The sequence below is a fragment of the Dasypus novemcinctus genome, chromosome 26 (genome assembly GCF_030445035.2).
Source record: "Dasypus novemcinctus isolate mDasNov1 chromosome 26, mDasNov1.1.hap2, whole genome shotgun sequence".
NCBI classification, from domain to species: domain Eukaryota; kingdom Metazoa; phylum Chordata; class Mammalia; order Cingulata; family Dasypodidae; genus Dasypus; species Dasypus novemcinctus.
This window is the reverse complement of record NC_080698.1, coordinates 619,866-636,294: the sequence shown is the minus strand read 5'-3', so window position 1 is coordinate 636,294 and position 16,429 is coordinate 619,866. Positions and strand designations below refer to the sequence as shown.

At 44.9% G+C, this 16,429-nt stretch overlaps 1 protein-coding gene across 1 annotated transcript in view; it reads left to right on the top strand.

Moving 5' to 3' along the window:
• Positions 1-5,464: 5,464 nt before the first annotated feature.
• The window catches only part of SCN11A (sodium voltage-gated channel alpha subunit 11), a 118,674-nt gene continuing 107,709 nt past the window's right edge, over positions 5,465-16,429 (top strand). Inside the window, exons 1-3 of the mRNA XM_071212271.1 lie at positions 5,465-5,749; positions 8,689-8,807; positions 9,280-9,378. Coding sequence (XP_071068372.1) covers positions 5,465-5,749; positions 8,689-8,807; positions 9,280-9,378 — 503 coding nt within the window. The remainder of the gene's footprint in view (positions 5,750-8,688; positions 8,808-9,279; positions 9,379-16,429) is intronic.

The following is a 16,429-nucleotide window of genomic DNA, read 5'->3' as shown; positions in this document are numbered from 1 at the left end:
GCGGGCTGAAGCCTAGGCAGGCTGCAGGTTAATCTGCGTGAAAGAAACTGGTTATGCTGACATGGAGAGTTTCAGTCAGCCCGGCTGCCCCTCAGGCTGGGGTGGAGTCAAAATGGTGACTACTGGCTTCTTTCTGACTTAGGTTGGTTCACACCGCCTATTCCCAGGGTTATCTCTTAGCCAGGCAAGCCTCCTATTCAGTAGCCAAAATTGGCAGCCAACTGTCTTCTCCTTCTCTGTTTCTGGGAAATGGAGCTTCCAATTCCTGTCACAGAGCAGCTCCTGGGGCAGCTTGTGCCGCCAGAGTAGGATGATCACTGCCCTTCGCGGCTTGGCTGGTAATTTCCTGGAGAGGCTGGCGCAGGTCCCCGCAGCTTCCTCCCTCCTGGAGGTGGGGCTGGGTCTTAGGCTAGACCTGAAATATGATCTGGATGGGAAGAATCCAGTCCCCACCAGCCCTGGGATTTTCGGTCCGCCCTGCTTCCCCTCGTGCCTGGCGCGGAGTTAAGATGGCGGCTCCCAGCCTCTGTCTGACTTGGACAGGCTCAAGCTTAAGCTGTTCTCAGGATTATACTGTAGCCTACTGAGTTTCCTCATCAGTAGCTGAAATTGGTGCCTTACTCCCCCATTTTGGGGAAGTGGAGCTTTTGATTCCACCTGCAGAACAGCTCCCGAGGTGGCTTGTGCCTCCAGTGGAGACTGGGCGCTGGCCTCCGGGGCGTGGAGCCTCTACTTACGAGTCTTCTCTGAAGATGGACAGTCTCCTTCCATTCCCTCAAAGATGTGGCAGGATGCCCGTCTGGCCTCCTGGAGCCCCCACGCAGGTGCTCCAGCAGCTCCAGAGAGCCCTGGGTGTTTGCTGACTGCCCTGGAGCAGGAGCTGAATCTGGGAGTTCCTTACTCCACTGCCATCTTGCTGGTTGTCTCCCCTTACTTAAATTTCCTTGTGTGCACTTCCTTGATTGCCAGCAGATGGTGCTGTTTGGGCAGCTCTCAGTTCAAAGCCTGGGTGGAGTGTGTTTGCTGAAACACGGACCAGATCAATGTGTCGGAGGATCCTGCCTGGAGGTTCAGACCCTCGTAATTTAAACTTTCTCAGAGGCAGTTCTCCAACCTTTGAGGGCAGCCCCCTACCTTTTCCCAGGAAGGAAGTAATTCCTCTCCCCTCTGCATCCTCAACGACTGATCCTGGTCAGTAGAGGCAGAGACTGAGAGGGTCAGATCTCTTTAGTCCATGAGGCTCCCAGGCAAACAACGGTGTGGCCCCACCCGGCCGGGAAGGGCTGCTGGGACACTGCAGACCAAATCTCTGGGTCAAAAGCTAAGTCAGCCTTAGGATGTGTCCCTCTCTCTCCCCTTTCCTGGGCAGGTGGTTCTCTGGGGCCTCCTTTGCCTGAAGCTACCAGCCTGGAGGCCTGAGAATTCAACAGTGTCTAAGTGTGGGCAAGGGTGCTGGCATTTTTGCTTTGAACTCAATTTTGCCATCGCAATTCTTCTCCTTTGACCCTCTCTCCTCTGGGCAGTGTCCAGCCTTCTCCTGGTGTCCTAAATCCTAGAAGATTTTTTCCAGCCCATTTCTGCTTGCCCTCTAGCTATTTTTCTCTGAGAGACGAGAGTCCTATGTCTTTCTAGTCTCCCATCTTCCCGGAAGTCCCTCCGTCTTTATTTCTTCCTTTCACTTCTGTCCACTGTCCAGGGTCCTTTCCCTTCAGTCTGAAGAACTCCCTTTAGCATTGCTTGTAGGACAAGTCTAGTGGTGATGAACTCCCTTAGTTTTTGTTTACTTGGGAATATTTTAATCTCTTCCTCATTTTTGAAAGAAAGTCTTCCTTGTTATAAAATTTGTGGTTGGTAATTGTTTTCTTTAAGAACTTTAAATATTTCAACCCACTCCTTTCTTGTGTCCATGGATTCTGATGAGAAATCTGCACTTTAATCTAATTGAGACTCCCTTGCACATAACATGCTGCTTTTCTATTGCAGCTTTCAGAACTCTCTCCTTATCATTTGCATTCAACAGTTTCATCAGTATGAGATGGGGCCTATTTTTATTCAAGTTTACCCTGTTCTCTGGCCTTCCTAGATCTGCATAGTCATATATTTTCTAAGTTTCAGAATTTTCCTGTCTTTATTTCTTTGAAGATGCCCTCTGCCCCTTTCTCTCTTTCTTCTTCTTCTGCACCCCGCACCCCCCTGTGTTTATATTGTTATGTTTGTTGGTGTCCCACAGGTTCCTCAGGCTCTGCTTACTCTTTAAATTCTTTCTTATTTCTACTCCTCAGAATGAATGGTTTCAATGGTCTTTTCTTTGAGTTCACTGATTCTTTCTTCTGCCAGCTCCATATTGCTCTTAAAGTCCCCAAGGAATTTTTAAAATTTCAGTTATTGTGGTCTTCAACTCTAGTAATTCTGTTTGGTACCTTTTTAAACTTTTTATCTCTTTATTGAGATTCTTGTATTGTTCATTAATAGTTTTCCCGATACCCTGTAGTTCTTTCTCTGTATTTTCCTTCATCTTCTTGAGCATATTGAAGAACTTTTTTAAAATTTTAAAGTGTTGGTCCGACATGTGCACTGTCTGGACTTCTTCACTGACATTTTCTGGATTTTTATCTTGTTCCTTTGGATGGGCCTTCATTTCCTGTTTCATTGGCTGCCTTGGACTCTTTTCTTGTACATTGTTCATTTTAATGTTTTAAAATGCTAACTTTGGGATTTTTTTCCCGTTAGATTTCTGTTTCTTAGGTTTGTAACCAGTTGTTAATATGTCAAAGATTTTCCCGAGTGCCAGCTCTCCTATCAGAAAGGTCGGCCCAAGGTGAATGCAAAGTGCGGCTCCTCCCTGTCTTCTCGGGTCCGTGTCTCGTCCCGGGCTTGGGCTTGCTGGGGGCCTGTGGTTCTCCCCACTTACAGGAGCTCGAAGCCTCCTCTGCTTCCCAGAAGACAGACTTTTCCCTCTCCAGGCTTCCACTTATGGATTTACAGCAGATAAATCTTTGCCCCAGCCGTGCACCTCATTGTTTCTTACACAGCCTTCACTGTCTCAAATGGCTTTTACCTGGAGAGGAAATTCCTGGTGAGAACACACTGGAAAGGAGTTTTCCAGCTGGAACAAGGCCAGGGACCCACAGAGAGAGTGCTGCCACCTCCAAACTGCCCCGTAGAGGGAAGGAGGGAGGGGTCGGGAGCTCCTTCCGCAGCGACTTGGGCCCTGCCCGGCCACGGCAGCCTTCCCCTATCCTCTGCACCATCCTTAAATCTCCTCTGCTTTCCTTGTCTGGGGCACACTGGAACGGTGGCTGCCTTCCAGCCATCCAAGTGGCTAATCCAAAGCCATGATCAGCAATGGGCCTGGCCCGCCCGGGATCTCCGGATGGATGTTTCTGTTCCTTTCTGGCACTGGCGAGCAGCGGGGCTGGACCCCACGGCTGCCTGCTGTGAGTGAGGGGTGGGTGCTGGAAACCACCATGTGGCAAAAGCAATTACCAGCCTCCTCCTTCCACTTTTCCCTGTGTGCTGTGCAGTGCCTCCTGGACTCTGGAGTTTTGAAACAGTTGATTCAGACAGTTCCTGCCTGTCTTTTAAACTAGTTGTTCAGGTGGAGGGACTGATTCCTAGAGCGTCTTCCTCTGTTGTCTACCCACAATCCTCTGCTAAGAGAAGTGTTGGCCATGCATTTTTCATACATGCTATTTTCAGAGCCTCATGCATGTATGTTGTGATTCCCCTGTAATCAGAGTGCTTCCTGGCTACTTCCACTTGCAGGTCCCATGAGTAGCTTCAACTCCACATCTTTTAAATAGAATTTATTTCTACAAAGTTTTTTGTTTCCCTTGTACTCTCTCTCTCCATGAGTGACACCTCCGTTGACCCAGATGATCAAACTAGAAACCCTGGCTCTTTACTGTCCCTCAAATCTCTCTTCCAATTAACCACTTGTCAAGGCTGTTTCTTAAGTAGGTCTGCTCTAGTCCATCCACTCCATTATGACATGCCAGTGGGTTGATTCATTGTAAGTTTCTGATTCTAGAATTCCCTCCTCTTTCACTCCCCGCCTCAAGTCATATCACTTCTCACAAGGCAGAGTGGTCCTAAAAAAAATCAGAGTATTACTCCTCTGCAACAACACAACAACAGTAGCAACAATAAGTATACCGAGTCCTTTAGCAGCTCCCTGTTCCCCTCCGGTGAGAGCCGTGGTCTCCCCCGAGGATTCAAGAGCCCCACGTGCTCTTCTTGCTGGTTGAAGCCTTATGTGTCCATTCCACCCAATTAAAGCGCCACTTCAGGGAAACTGAGTCGGTTGCCGGACCCTATATTTCTCCTCACCTGAGCTGCTCTCCTTACATCACTGCAATTCCCCCTTTTATCTTGTTTAAACTTCTGCTTCTCCTTCAGGGCTCAGCTTAGACCCTGAAGCCCCGGAGGCCATCCTGAGGCCCAAGACTGGTTAGATGTGCCCCCTACGCACAGACCTCTTCCTGCACTAGCATTTGTCCCTCCATAGTATAACTTTCTTTTGCCTCTCTTCCCCACTGTACCAGGGCAGCATAATTACAGGACCAGGAAATAGGAATTTTCACCAATATACTCCTAGGCCCCAAAAGACTGTGGAGCAAGTTACCATAGTAGTATGTTGTGGGAACACAGGTTCAAGACACATCAGAAATTTTCAGTAGATGACCACTTTGTTGTATAGACTCAAGAGTCCAGAAAGGGCAAATCTCCTTGTCTCTTACTAAGTCCAAAGGAGCAGGGGAAGAAGTCCCATCCCAGCTGATCTCCTGGGTGGCTAAAAACTGCTCCGGGTTGCTCTGCACTCCCTAAGAGATGAATCCATACAGTGTTAGAGTGGCGTAGTGAAGTGCCTCTGAGAACTCCTGTTGTGATGAGCATTTAGAGCTGCTTGTTCTGAGTTTAAAGTCTGGAAGGGCCTTTTCACTAGACTTAACGTCTCCCCCGGGTTGTGGAACGGCACCCAAAAGAAAAGGATGTGATTCCTTGGGTTAAGCTGTGGCCCAATTTGGTCCGGATGGGTCTTAATCCTTCCACTGGCTGGAAAACCATGGAGAGAAGCTAGAAGCTGGAAGTCAACAGAACCTAGAAGAGGCAGGAGAGGACATCACTGTGTGACAGAAAAGCTGAGGAAACCCAAGGATCAGCCTTATCGTCTTGCTTGATACTTGAGTATCCATTTTAGAGACTGCGATTCTGCTAGATTGTTCCTGAAATCAACCGCCCACCTCTCCCCCCACCATTCAGGAATTATGCCCTGCTTTTGTCTTCCTATCCACAGTGGTAGCTTCTGATGAGGCCCACAGCCACCGAGCTCCTTTGCCCTTCCACTCGACCTCAGCCCTTGGAGCCACCCATCCTCTGAGAGTGGAATCCCAGGGCAGGCTGCATTATTTCTACCTTCCCAGCTCCTCAGGATCTGCTGTTCACCTCTTTCCCAAGGGTGAAGATGGCTGACAGGTGCTACCAAGTGATCTTCCCAGGTGCACAGAATTTCCGCCCTTTCACTGCTGACTCTCTGGCCGCCATTGAAAAACGTCTTGCCATCCAAAAGGAGAAAAAGAAAAAGAAGTCCAAAGACCAGGCCAAAGACCAGACAGCTGCAGAAACCCCATCTCGACCTCAGCTTGACCTAAAGGTTTCCAGGAGACTGCCCAAGCTCTACGGCGACATTCCCAGCGAGTTCATAGCAAAGCCCCTGGAAGACGTGGACCCGTTCTACAAAAATCACAAGGTATTCCTGTGTGGGAGGCTGGAGGGTCCTGACCTTTTGGTTGTAATTGTAATGTTTTCTAAACATTAATCTTGGGGTTTGCAGGAGGCAGGCCCTACATCTCCTTTGCTACCACACTCTGTTCCCTTCAAATTCTTGAGAATCCCTCCCAGCCCCATTTCTTCTTTGTAGTATATGCCTTGGGGAAGGAGATGGGAACGAGGAGTAATCAAAAGGGTAACAGAAGAAAAGAGAAGCACAAAAGGGTCTCTGGAAAGAGAACTGGACCAGCACTCAGAAAGGTTGGGGCATCGGTCATTTCAAGTGATTGGCCTAGACTTTGGGTAAATCGCTTCCCTAATCCTCACTTGCCCAATCTGTAAAATGGAATGCCTGCTTTCCCTACCATACAGAAGAGGCATGCAAAGAGGCACCTTATAAATTGTAAAGCATTATACTGATACAAAATATTAATATTTGCCCAGGAAAGACCATTTCAGCAACATTTTATCTTGAAAACTCTTGGACAATTGGCCCCCAGGCTGTTAAATAAGATAATCAAGGTCAAGGTCCTAGACTAAAACTTTTGCCACATAATAGGAGCTCAATAAATGAAGTCTAAGAAAATGGTAGCCAAGTGGGCACATGTAGATTATATGTAAATTCCGTGTAAATATGCCCTAAGCTTGCTGTTTTATCTACCTGGATGCGGTTCTTTCAGGGAAATCCTAGGAAAAGTCCCTGTGTGGCCCTTGAAGAGTTAGTTCCCTTAGCAAGGAAATGTGAGCTCTGGGCCCCTCTGGAAGCTGCTCGAAAGCCTGGAGCCGTGAGGACAGTCCTCTACAGCCCATGCCCCTCAGGAAAGGCTGGGAAGAGCTTGCCGTCATCTCCCTGTGAGATCCCTTCAGGGCACGAAGATCCCACCTTGCCAGACTGAGGCTGGGGAGCTTGCAGGAGGCCCTAGAAATTAGAGCATTCCTTGTTGGTACCCACGAAAACTGACCTCAGAGAAAGGCTGTCTGGCTCGGACTCCTTAAAGTGAGCTGGACGTAGGGTCACTGGAACAAACGGGAGCCTGTGTGGAGAGGAAGGTGAGGCGTAAGTGGGAAGGACAAGCGGGCCAAGGGAAGGAGCAGAAGCAGTGGGAAGGACAAGCGGGCCAAGGGAAGGAGCAGAAGCAGTCCAATATTTTCCCTTTTCCTGGTGCCCCAGAATTCCCAGGGCTTCTTGGAGGCACAGTTGTTGGAGGTGGGTTGACAGCCGGATGCTTCTCTCGGCCTCAGGCTGCTTGGGAGGCCGGGGAGCCAGGCAGCAGCGGGGATGCCGTGGACAGACCTGGGAGGGCAGGCTCAGCTCCGGCCTGCAGCTGCTCAGGACCGTCTCTCTCAGCAGGTGTCCCTTCAGGTAGAATCCCAGGGCTCCACGCAGTCACGCTCTCACAGGGTGCTCTCAGCATTCTTGGGGTGTGGGTGGGTCTCATCAGCACTGCACAGACGAGGATGCCGCAGCCCAGACAGACGACACGGCTCAGGCCGGGCCGGGCAGCCAGTGAGGGGCAGCGCGGGGGCTCAAGCCCAAGGACTTTCTACACACTTGCTCTTTTCAGAAGCTGCCATTTCAGAGAGAGCTTCAGGGAAAACAGATGGAGATGTGTCAGCAAAGAGGCAGCAGGAGCTGGTACATATCATTTTACTCACTAAAGCCCTGGCAAATGTCATTAAATACGTCATTAGTTAAAATATTGAAAGCAGTCAGTAGAGGCTTTAGTGAAATATCAAAATCAAAGGGCACAGAAGCAGCACTCTACCATGCCACTTACTTATCTGGGTGACCCACCTCAAAGAAGGGTTTTTTCACTGCCCTAAAGTTGTCTCTCCAAAGGAAGAGCACAGAATTCCCAAAGAAGTCTTGGACTTCTGGGCGCATAGCTTTTAAAGAACCATGTAATCTGTTTCCTTTGTTAAGGGGCAAAGGGAAACAGTTTAGCTCCTGCTGTCCCCAGCCACCTGGCCACGGAGCGGTGAGCGCAGCAAGGCACTAACGGGAGGCTGGTGGTCGGCAGTGGCCGGGCAGTGCTCACTGCTGGGTCATGTGGTCAGGGGCGCTTTCTGCACAGCAAAGGAGGACGGAGCCGGGGAGGGAATGGCCCTCAGTCTGTGCAGATGGCTCTGGAGACATGAGGACACCCTGAGTTAAGTGGGAGGAGAGAGGTCTGGGGTGGACCAGGCAGTGGTGAGCTGTTGACCAGGGGTGCGTCACTCCTGGCCGTCGTGCTGGGAGGGGTGGGCACAGGTTCAGGGGCCCTCAGTGGGACCCAGCTGGGCACTTTGGGTGGGAAACACACCATTTGGCCAAGGCCAGGGGGCCCAAGGCATTGTGAGACCCCAGACCCCCCCGCGCATTTCCAAGTGCCCTCTCGGGTGGGAGCCTGGCAGCCTGGCCCTGCGCTCAGGGGGAGCAGAGCAGGCGCCCAGGAGCGGTGACGTCCTCGAGGTTCGACTTCTCCCTGGAGCTGCAGACAGAGGTAACGCTGTGGGCTCTGTAGGCCCCAGGCTCGTCTAGGAGTCACGACAAAGATTTATTAGTAATCAAAATAACTTAAAAGAATCTGAGTGTGACTGTTCAGCCCTGCTCCTGTCGGCCTCTCTTCTGATCCTTGTCTCCACAGGTATCTGCCACGGAGGATGCAGAACGTTCTGAGGGTTTTGCAGGCCCCCGTTAGTTTACCTTCTGTGTTTGTAGAGCCCGTGCTTTCCATCGCTGAGCATCCCATCTGGCAGAGAGTCGACGGCCCAGCCCTGGTCTGGGGGCCCCGAGGCGCCCCAGGATTCCCGTAACTGGCCACGCCTCACCCCAGCAGCGGTGCCCCCGGCGTTTTAAAGGCCTCCTGTTAAGTACTGCTCTGTCACCGCGTGTAACCCTGCTGGGTGTGGTGTTCTGTGTTGGGTTTTTTTTTGCAGATATTTATGGTGCTGAACCAAAAGAGAGTAATCCACCGCTTCAGTGCCAAGCGCGCCCTGTTCCTCTTCGGGCCTTTCAATCCCATCAGAAGCTTAGCCGTTAGAATCTCCGTCCACTCATATCCTTCCTCTCGTTCTTCCTGAATCCAGGCCCCCTGAGCAGCGCCAGGTGCCCCCAGGGGAGTGAGTCTGCAAATCCGGGGGCGCTGAGAGCAGCAGTGGGGAGAGAGACGCTGGGGTCTGGGCAGGCAGGCTGAGCAGGCACAGGGCCCAGGGGGCTTGTGGGCTGGACTCCTGGAGCTTTCGAGGAGAAAGAGCCAAGAACCACTTAGGTCCGACTCCCTAGAACCGAGCCCGAGGGTGGCTTCCTGTCGAGGCTGACCACAGAGGACGGGTCGGAGGCGGCACTGGCCAGGGCGGGGGCTCGCCCAGGGCGGCGGGCCCTGGAGCTCTGTCCTGCACGGGTGGACGGTGGGTCAGTGGGACTTACGGGAGGGGCTGGTGGCCTCCAGGCCAGGCTCCGCTCGGGGACAGGCCCCGGGAGGCCGCTGCGGGCTGTCCTGCCGGCTGCTTGTGCCTTGACTGCGGCACCTTGTTCAGCATGTCCATCATCTGCACGGTGGTCATCAACTGCGCGCTCATGGCCGCGACTTCCGCCAAGGACAGCCCCAGAGACCTGGGCCCCGCCGAGTGAGTGCGCTGCCTTCCCTCCCTGGTCCCGGCCCAGGGCGGCGCCCTGAGAGAGCCTCGGTTACACGGAAGAGCCGAGAGAGAAAGGGACGGTCGTCCATGGTCCCAATTCCCCAGCACAAATGCTGGCAGTCAGTTTTATTTTTGTATATTTCTTTATAGTTGTACAAATTACTATTTTAAAAATATTGCCATTTAAAAATTACTACAATTATTTCAAAAATTATTACCACTTAAAAATTATGCTGTACTGGCAGCACATATATGATTTTATGTCCAGCTTTTAACAGCTTACATAAACTTTGTAGGAATCTACTTTGATGGCTACATAATATTTTATTGGGTAAACCACAATTTTACTACTACAAATTACATTTCAATAAGCATCTTTTTGCATAAAGCTTAAAAATTATTTTCTTAGAAAGAAGTCTTAGAAATGGGTTTGCTAGGTCAAAAGGTATAAATATTTTAATTTATTTTCAAAAAGTTTGTATCAATTTACTCTTCCATCAACAGTGTATTCTACTAATCAGTCATCTGACATTCTTGCCAGAAATACACTTTTTTCTTACTAACTTATTGAGTTAAAAGTAATTTCTAGTTGAATTGGACATTGACATTTTTCATTTTTGAAACTTGTGTTTATATGTTTACCATTTATTAGCCTTAATGATTTCGTTTCTTTTCTGGTCAGTTTGTGTGAGTTCTTTGAATAATTAAAATGTTAACTGTTGGAGATTTGGACCTGAAGGGTATCAGGAATGAAAGAAAGAAAAAAAGGGAGAAGGAAACAAAGAGCAATAACGAGTGAGAGAAAAAGTACCAGAGAGCTGGGATCCGGGTGTCTGCGAGTAGAGACTCATCAGACAACATTGTTTACGAGGGGCTCTCTATACCCCAGTCTACATGAGAGCAGCAACAGGCAGTTAACTATTAGCACTACTAAGGAACTCTAAGGAACTCAAAAAATCTTATCTCAAGGTACAAAGTCTAAGTGTTCTATTCACTACAAAGGGTATGTGCTCACCTTTTCTGTCAGCCGTTAACAGCTCCATCCCATTTGCCGGGAACTCTTAATTACCGCATTCCTTAGGTTGCAAGCATAGCGGTGGAGACAGCACTAGCTCGGAGACAGCACGTCTCTCCTTGAGAGGCCACTGTGCCTCAGTTTCCAACAGTTAACTTTTTGCCTGTCAATTTCAACTGGCTTTTCATACATACGCGTTAATTTTTTTTAACTTAGAAAGTTTTATATTTTGATATTCTCTTATATGTCGTCCCAGTTTTTCTAGTTTAAGATATTCAGTGCTTTAACCTTTCAGAAATATTCTGAATAAAAAATTGAGTAAACAGTAAGACCGTTTCTTGAGGTTCAAAAACCACCGCAGTCAACATGCAGAACATTTCCGTCATCCCCAAGAGCGGCCTCGTGCCCCTTTGCAGTCAGTCCTGGCCCCATCCCCAGTCCCAGGCAAACACTGCTCTGCCCTCGGTCCCTGTAAGTAGTTTCGTCTTTTCTAGCATTCCACGCAGGTGAGACCACGGAGCGTGCAGGCTTTTGTGTCTGGCGCTTCCACGCGGCATGCTGTTTGCAAGGCGTCCACTGTGTCACGCGGTCTTTTCCTTTTTATTACTGGATGGGGTTCATTGGACAGAGCTATCACAATTTGTTTTCCCATTTGCTCTTGCTTTTTGATGGACATTTGGGCTGTTTCCAGACTTTGGTTCTTTTGAATAATGTTTCAATGGACATTTCTGAGTAAGTCTTTTTGTGGATATAACTTTGCATTTCTCATAGGGCTGAATTGCTAGGTCTTTTGATGAGTGTATGTTTAGTTTTGTAAGAAACTGCTGAACTTTCCCCGAAGTGGTGCCACCAGCAATATATGAAAATGCAAAAAAGTCTTTTTTATTTCCTTTCTTTTACTTATTTTCATTTTAATTTGCTCTTCTAGTCCTAGCCTTCTTAAGGCGGAAGCTTAAATAGCTGGTTTTAATCTTTCTTCTTTTCTTGTATAATTGTATAAACTATAAATTTCTGCATTTGCACTGCTTTAGCTGCATCCCATAGATTTTGATACATTGTATTTTTAGTACCATTCTGTTAAAATATTTCCTACTTTTCCTTGTGATTTCTTCGTTGTCCCATGTGTTATTTAGAAGTGTGTTTTAAAATTTCTAAATATTTCATATTTTCCTCCTTGTCTTGTCTTGATTTCCAGTCTCATTCTATGTGGCTAGAGGAAATTATCTAAGCTTTCAACCTTTTGAAATCTAGAGAAACTTGTATTATGGCTCACTAGCGGGTTCTCTCTTGCGGCATGTTTCGTGTGTACTTGGATGTGGAGTCAACAGTTGTTTAGTGTCATATTCCATCAAAGGGTCAAATAGGTTGAGAGGATTGATAGGCGTTGATGCAGCTTCTTTATAGCCTTGCTGATTCTTTGCTTCATGCTTCTTACTGAAGGAGAGACTTCAAATCTCCAACTATAATCATGGATTTTTCTATTCTTCCCTTCTTTTGGTCAAATTTTGCTTCATGTATTTCAAAGCTCTGTTATCAGGCATGTACACATTGATACACATTTCTTCCTAAAGTATGCTACGTGACTTTTAATACATTATTTTCTGTAGATCTAAGTTATCTTCTGGGTCAATTCCCTTCAGATGGAACAATTTCCTTGAACATTTCCTATAGTTCAGTTCTATTAGTAACAGATTCTTTCAGTTAATATTTATCTGGAAATGTCTTTATTTTCTATTGTCTTTTGAAGGAACAGTTTCACTGCACATGGAATTCTTGGCTAACATGTTTTCTCTGAGCATTTTAGGTATGTCTTCCAATGTCTCCAGGACTAACGTCCAGGATTTCCCCCTTACATTTCCAGCTGCTCTTCCAGCCCTGAACTCTGTCGTCTGCCCCCGCAGAACTTCAGGGCTGCAGCCTTTCCCAGTGTGGGGTGGGCTTCTTAAACCAAAATTTTACAAACTTTTCACAATTTGTATGCATCGTAGTTACCTTACATTGGAAGGAAATTGTTCTCTGTTTTTGTATCCTTTTGGTCACTTTCAAGTGCCTGTGAATAATTATCTTTTTATCGTTTGCCCAGTTTTGATACTTATCTGTGGGAGAATTTGCACAAACCCTTCAAGTTTTCAATTGTTATCAATTGTCTTTTAATTTTGCTTATGGTATTTTTCTCTTTTTATGAGTAAAATTCAGCAAACTTTTCTTTTAAGTCTATGAAGGCTTTCTCCAGTCTTAAGTTATAAAAGCATTTATCAATGCTTTCTTCTAGTGCTTTCTAGTTTCTTTTAATAAAATTTAGACCTTTTATTAATATGAAATTTATCCAAGTCTAGGGTGTGAATAGTCCAGTTCACTTTTCATCCCCACTGGCCGTTCATTTGTCTGAACCACGTACTAGTCACCACTGGTCTGAGCAGTGCCTGTGTGTCTGAGAGCACTCCTGAACCAGCTCGTTTGTCCTGTGGCCCCGTGTCTTCAGATACCAGGACCACACTCTAACACTCAGATTGTCTAATGTTACAGTATCTAGAAATGCCAGGATCCTCTTGCTGCTTCTCCTTCTGAGAATTTTTATGGCTTTTCTTGTGGGTTTATTTTTCCACATGAACTTTATAGTCAGTGTTGTTAGCTTTATTGAAATGGCAATAAAATTTATAAATTAACTTAGAGGGAACCGATACTTAGATGAGGTTGGAACTCACAGAGAACCTGATATACCCTTCATTTGTTAAAATCTTCTTTTGTCTCCTTTAGAATTGCATTAAAGTTTTCTTATGGGTTTTCCAATTTCTTCTTAAATTTCTGTCTGTGGATTTTATTTTTTTTGTTGCTACTATGAATGTGGTCTTTTCTTCCACTGTATTTTCTAACAAATTGTTAGAATTCTAACTAATTTTGTGCTATCTTTGATAAAAATATCAATCTTTGATAAAGATTATGCTTTTTAAGAAAATATTTTTATTTTCAAAAGGTTCCACAGATTTTTAATTTTAAACTTTTTAAAATAAAATTTTATTGAAGTTTATCATCCATACATGGACATACATAAACAATAAATGTGTAGTAAAAGTTGCGAATTCACAAAAAAAACATGCAAGGCTCCCATACATCTCTTCACCACCAACACCTTACATTGTTGTGAAACATTTTTTACAAACTGTGAAATAGCATTGTCAAAATATTACTACTAACTAAGGCCATATCTTGCATTTGGTGTATTTCCCCCCCAACCCACTCAATTATTAACACCCTGTACTGGTATTGAATATTTGTTTAGTTCATGAGAGAACACTCTCATATTTGTACATTAACCACAGTCCATCTTCCATCACTGGATTCCTGTGTCATACAGCCCCATGTTTTCTTCAGTCTATTCAAAGGGTACACTCAGTGGCTCTCATTTTCATCACAGAGTCGTGCTGTCATCACCTCAATTTTAGAATGTTTTCATTACTCCAAAAGGAAAAATCTCATACCCTCTTTTACCCCTCAATAGTTGTTTCTTAGAAATGATAAAATTTCTATTTGGAGTCCCTTACCCTTCCAAATAAATTTGATATTTGGCTTTTCTATTTCTACAAAAAAGCTGTTGGGATTTTTATTGAGATTGTGTTGAATCTGTAAATCAGTGTGGGTAGAAATGACATCTTAACTATATTTAATCTTGAATCCATGAATACAGAATGTCCTTCCATTTATTTAGGTTTTCTTTGGTTTCTTTTAGCAATGATTTATACTTTTTGGAATACAGGTCCTTTATATCCTTGGTTAGGTTTATTCCTAAGTATTTGATTCTTTTAGTTGCTACTATAAATGAAATTTTTTTTTCTGACTTCCTCCTCAGGTTGCTCAACAGTAGTATATAGAAATGATATGGATTTTTGTGTATTAATTTTGTAGGTAGCTACTTTGCTGAACTTGTCTATTAGTTCTAGTAGCTTTGCTGTGGATTTTTTGCATTGTCCTTGATACTGATATTCACTGATGATATAATCCTAGATTTATAAATGTCTCATCAGTGAATAGCAACAGTTTTACTTCTTCATTTCCTATTTGGGTGCCTTTTATTTCTTTATCTAGTCTAATTGCTCTAGTTAGAATGTCTAGCATAATATCAAAAAACAGTGGTGGCAGTGGGCATCCTTGCCGTGTTCCTGATCTCAGTGGGAACGTTTTCAGTCTTACACCACTGAGTGCAATGCTAGAGGTGGGCTTTTCATATATGCACTTTACCATGTTGAGAAAGCTTCCTTCTATTCCTATCTTTTGGAGTGTTTTTAACAAGAAAGGATGCTGTATTTTGTCAAATGCCTTTTCTGTGTCAATATAGAGGATCGTGTGATTTTTTAACTTCAATTTATTAATTTGGTTTATTACACTAATAGATTGTCATGTGTTGAACCACCCTTGCATACCTGGGATAAAACCCACTTGATGTATACATCTTTTAACATGCTTTTGGCTTTGGTTTGCAAGGTTTTTTTTTTGAGGATTTTTGCATCTATATTCATTAGAGAAATTGGTCTGTAATTTTCATTTTCATAGTATTTTTATCTGGTTTTGGTATTAGGGTGATGTTGACTTCATAGAATGAGTTTGGCAGTGTTCCTTCCTGTTCAATTTTTTGGAAGAGCTTGAAAAAGATTTAAACTACATCGTCTTTGAATGATTAATAAAACTCACCTGTGAAGCCATCTGGTCCTGGGCTTTTCCTCTTTGAGAGATTTTTGATGGTTGTTTCATTCTCTTCACTTGTGATTGTTTTTTTGTGTGTGTGGTCTTCTATTTCTTTTTGCGTCCATGTAGGTTGTCCATATCTTTCTAGGAATTTTCCCATTTCATCTACATTGTCAAGTTGTTCATAGTATCCTCTTATGATTTCTCTTATTTCTGCAGGATCAGTGGTAATGTCCCCCTCTCATTTCTGATATTATTTATTTGCATCTTCTCTCTTTTTTTCTTTGTCAGTCTAGCTAAGGATTTGTAAATTTTGTTAATCTTCTTGAAGAACCAAGTTTTGTTTTTTTTGATTCTCTGTGTTGTTTTCTGTTCTCAATTGCACTCATTTCTGCTCTGATCATTATTATTTCTTTCCTTAGGCTAGGTTTGGGATTAGTTTGCAGTTCTTTTCTAGTTCTAGTCTTTGATGTTAACTCTTTCTTCATTTTTAATGTAAGCATTGAGGGCTAAAAATTTCCCTCTCACTGCCTTTGCTCTATCCCATAGGTTTTTTTTAGGTACCCGACCTGGAACTTCATATGTGGGAAGCTGGCGCTCAACCACTGAGCCACATCAGCTCCCCTGAGTTGGTTTCCTTGTTTGTTTGCTTGTTGTTTGCTTTAGTTTTTAGGAGGCACCAGGGACTGAACCTAGGACCTCCCGTGTGGGAAGCAGGTGCTCCACAGCTTGAGCCACATCCACTCCCCTCCCACAGTTTTTCATATGTTGTGTTCTCATTTTCATTCATCTCAAGGTATTTACTGATTTCTCTTGCAATTTATTCTTTGACCCACTGATAATTTGAGAGTGTGTTGTTTAATCTCCATATATTTGTGAGTTTTCCATTTCCATCTGTTATTGATTTCCAGCTTCATTCCATTATGATCAGAAAAAGTGTTTTGTATAAAGTCAATCTTTTTACATTTATTGAGACCTGTCTTGTGACCCAAAATATGGTCTATCCTGAAGAAAGATCCATGAGCACTTGAAAAGAATATATATCCTGCTGTTTTGGGGTATAATGCTTTAGAAAAGTCTGTCAGGTAGGGTTCATTTATCATATTATTGAAGCTCTATGTATCCTTATTTATCCTCTGTCCAGATGTTCTATCCAATGCTGAGAGTGGTGTATTGAAGTTTCCAACTGTTATTGTAGAGTTGTCTATTTCTCCCTTCAGTTTTACCAGTCTGTGCCTCATGTATCTTGAAGCACCCAGATAAGGTGCAAACTTTTTTAGTTATTTCTTCTTGGTGAATTACCCTTTTTATTAATATATAATGACCTTCTTCATTTCTTATAAC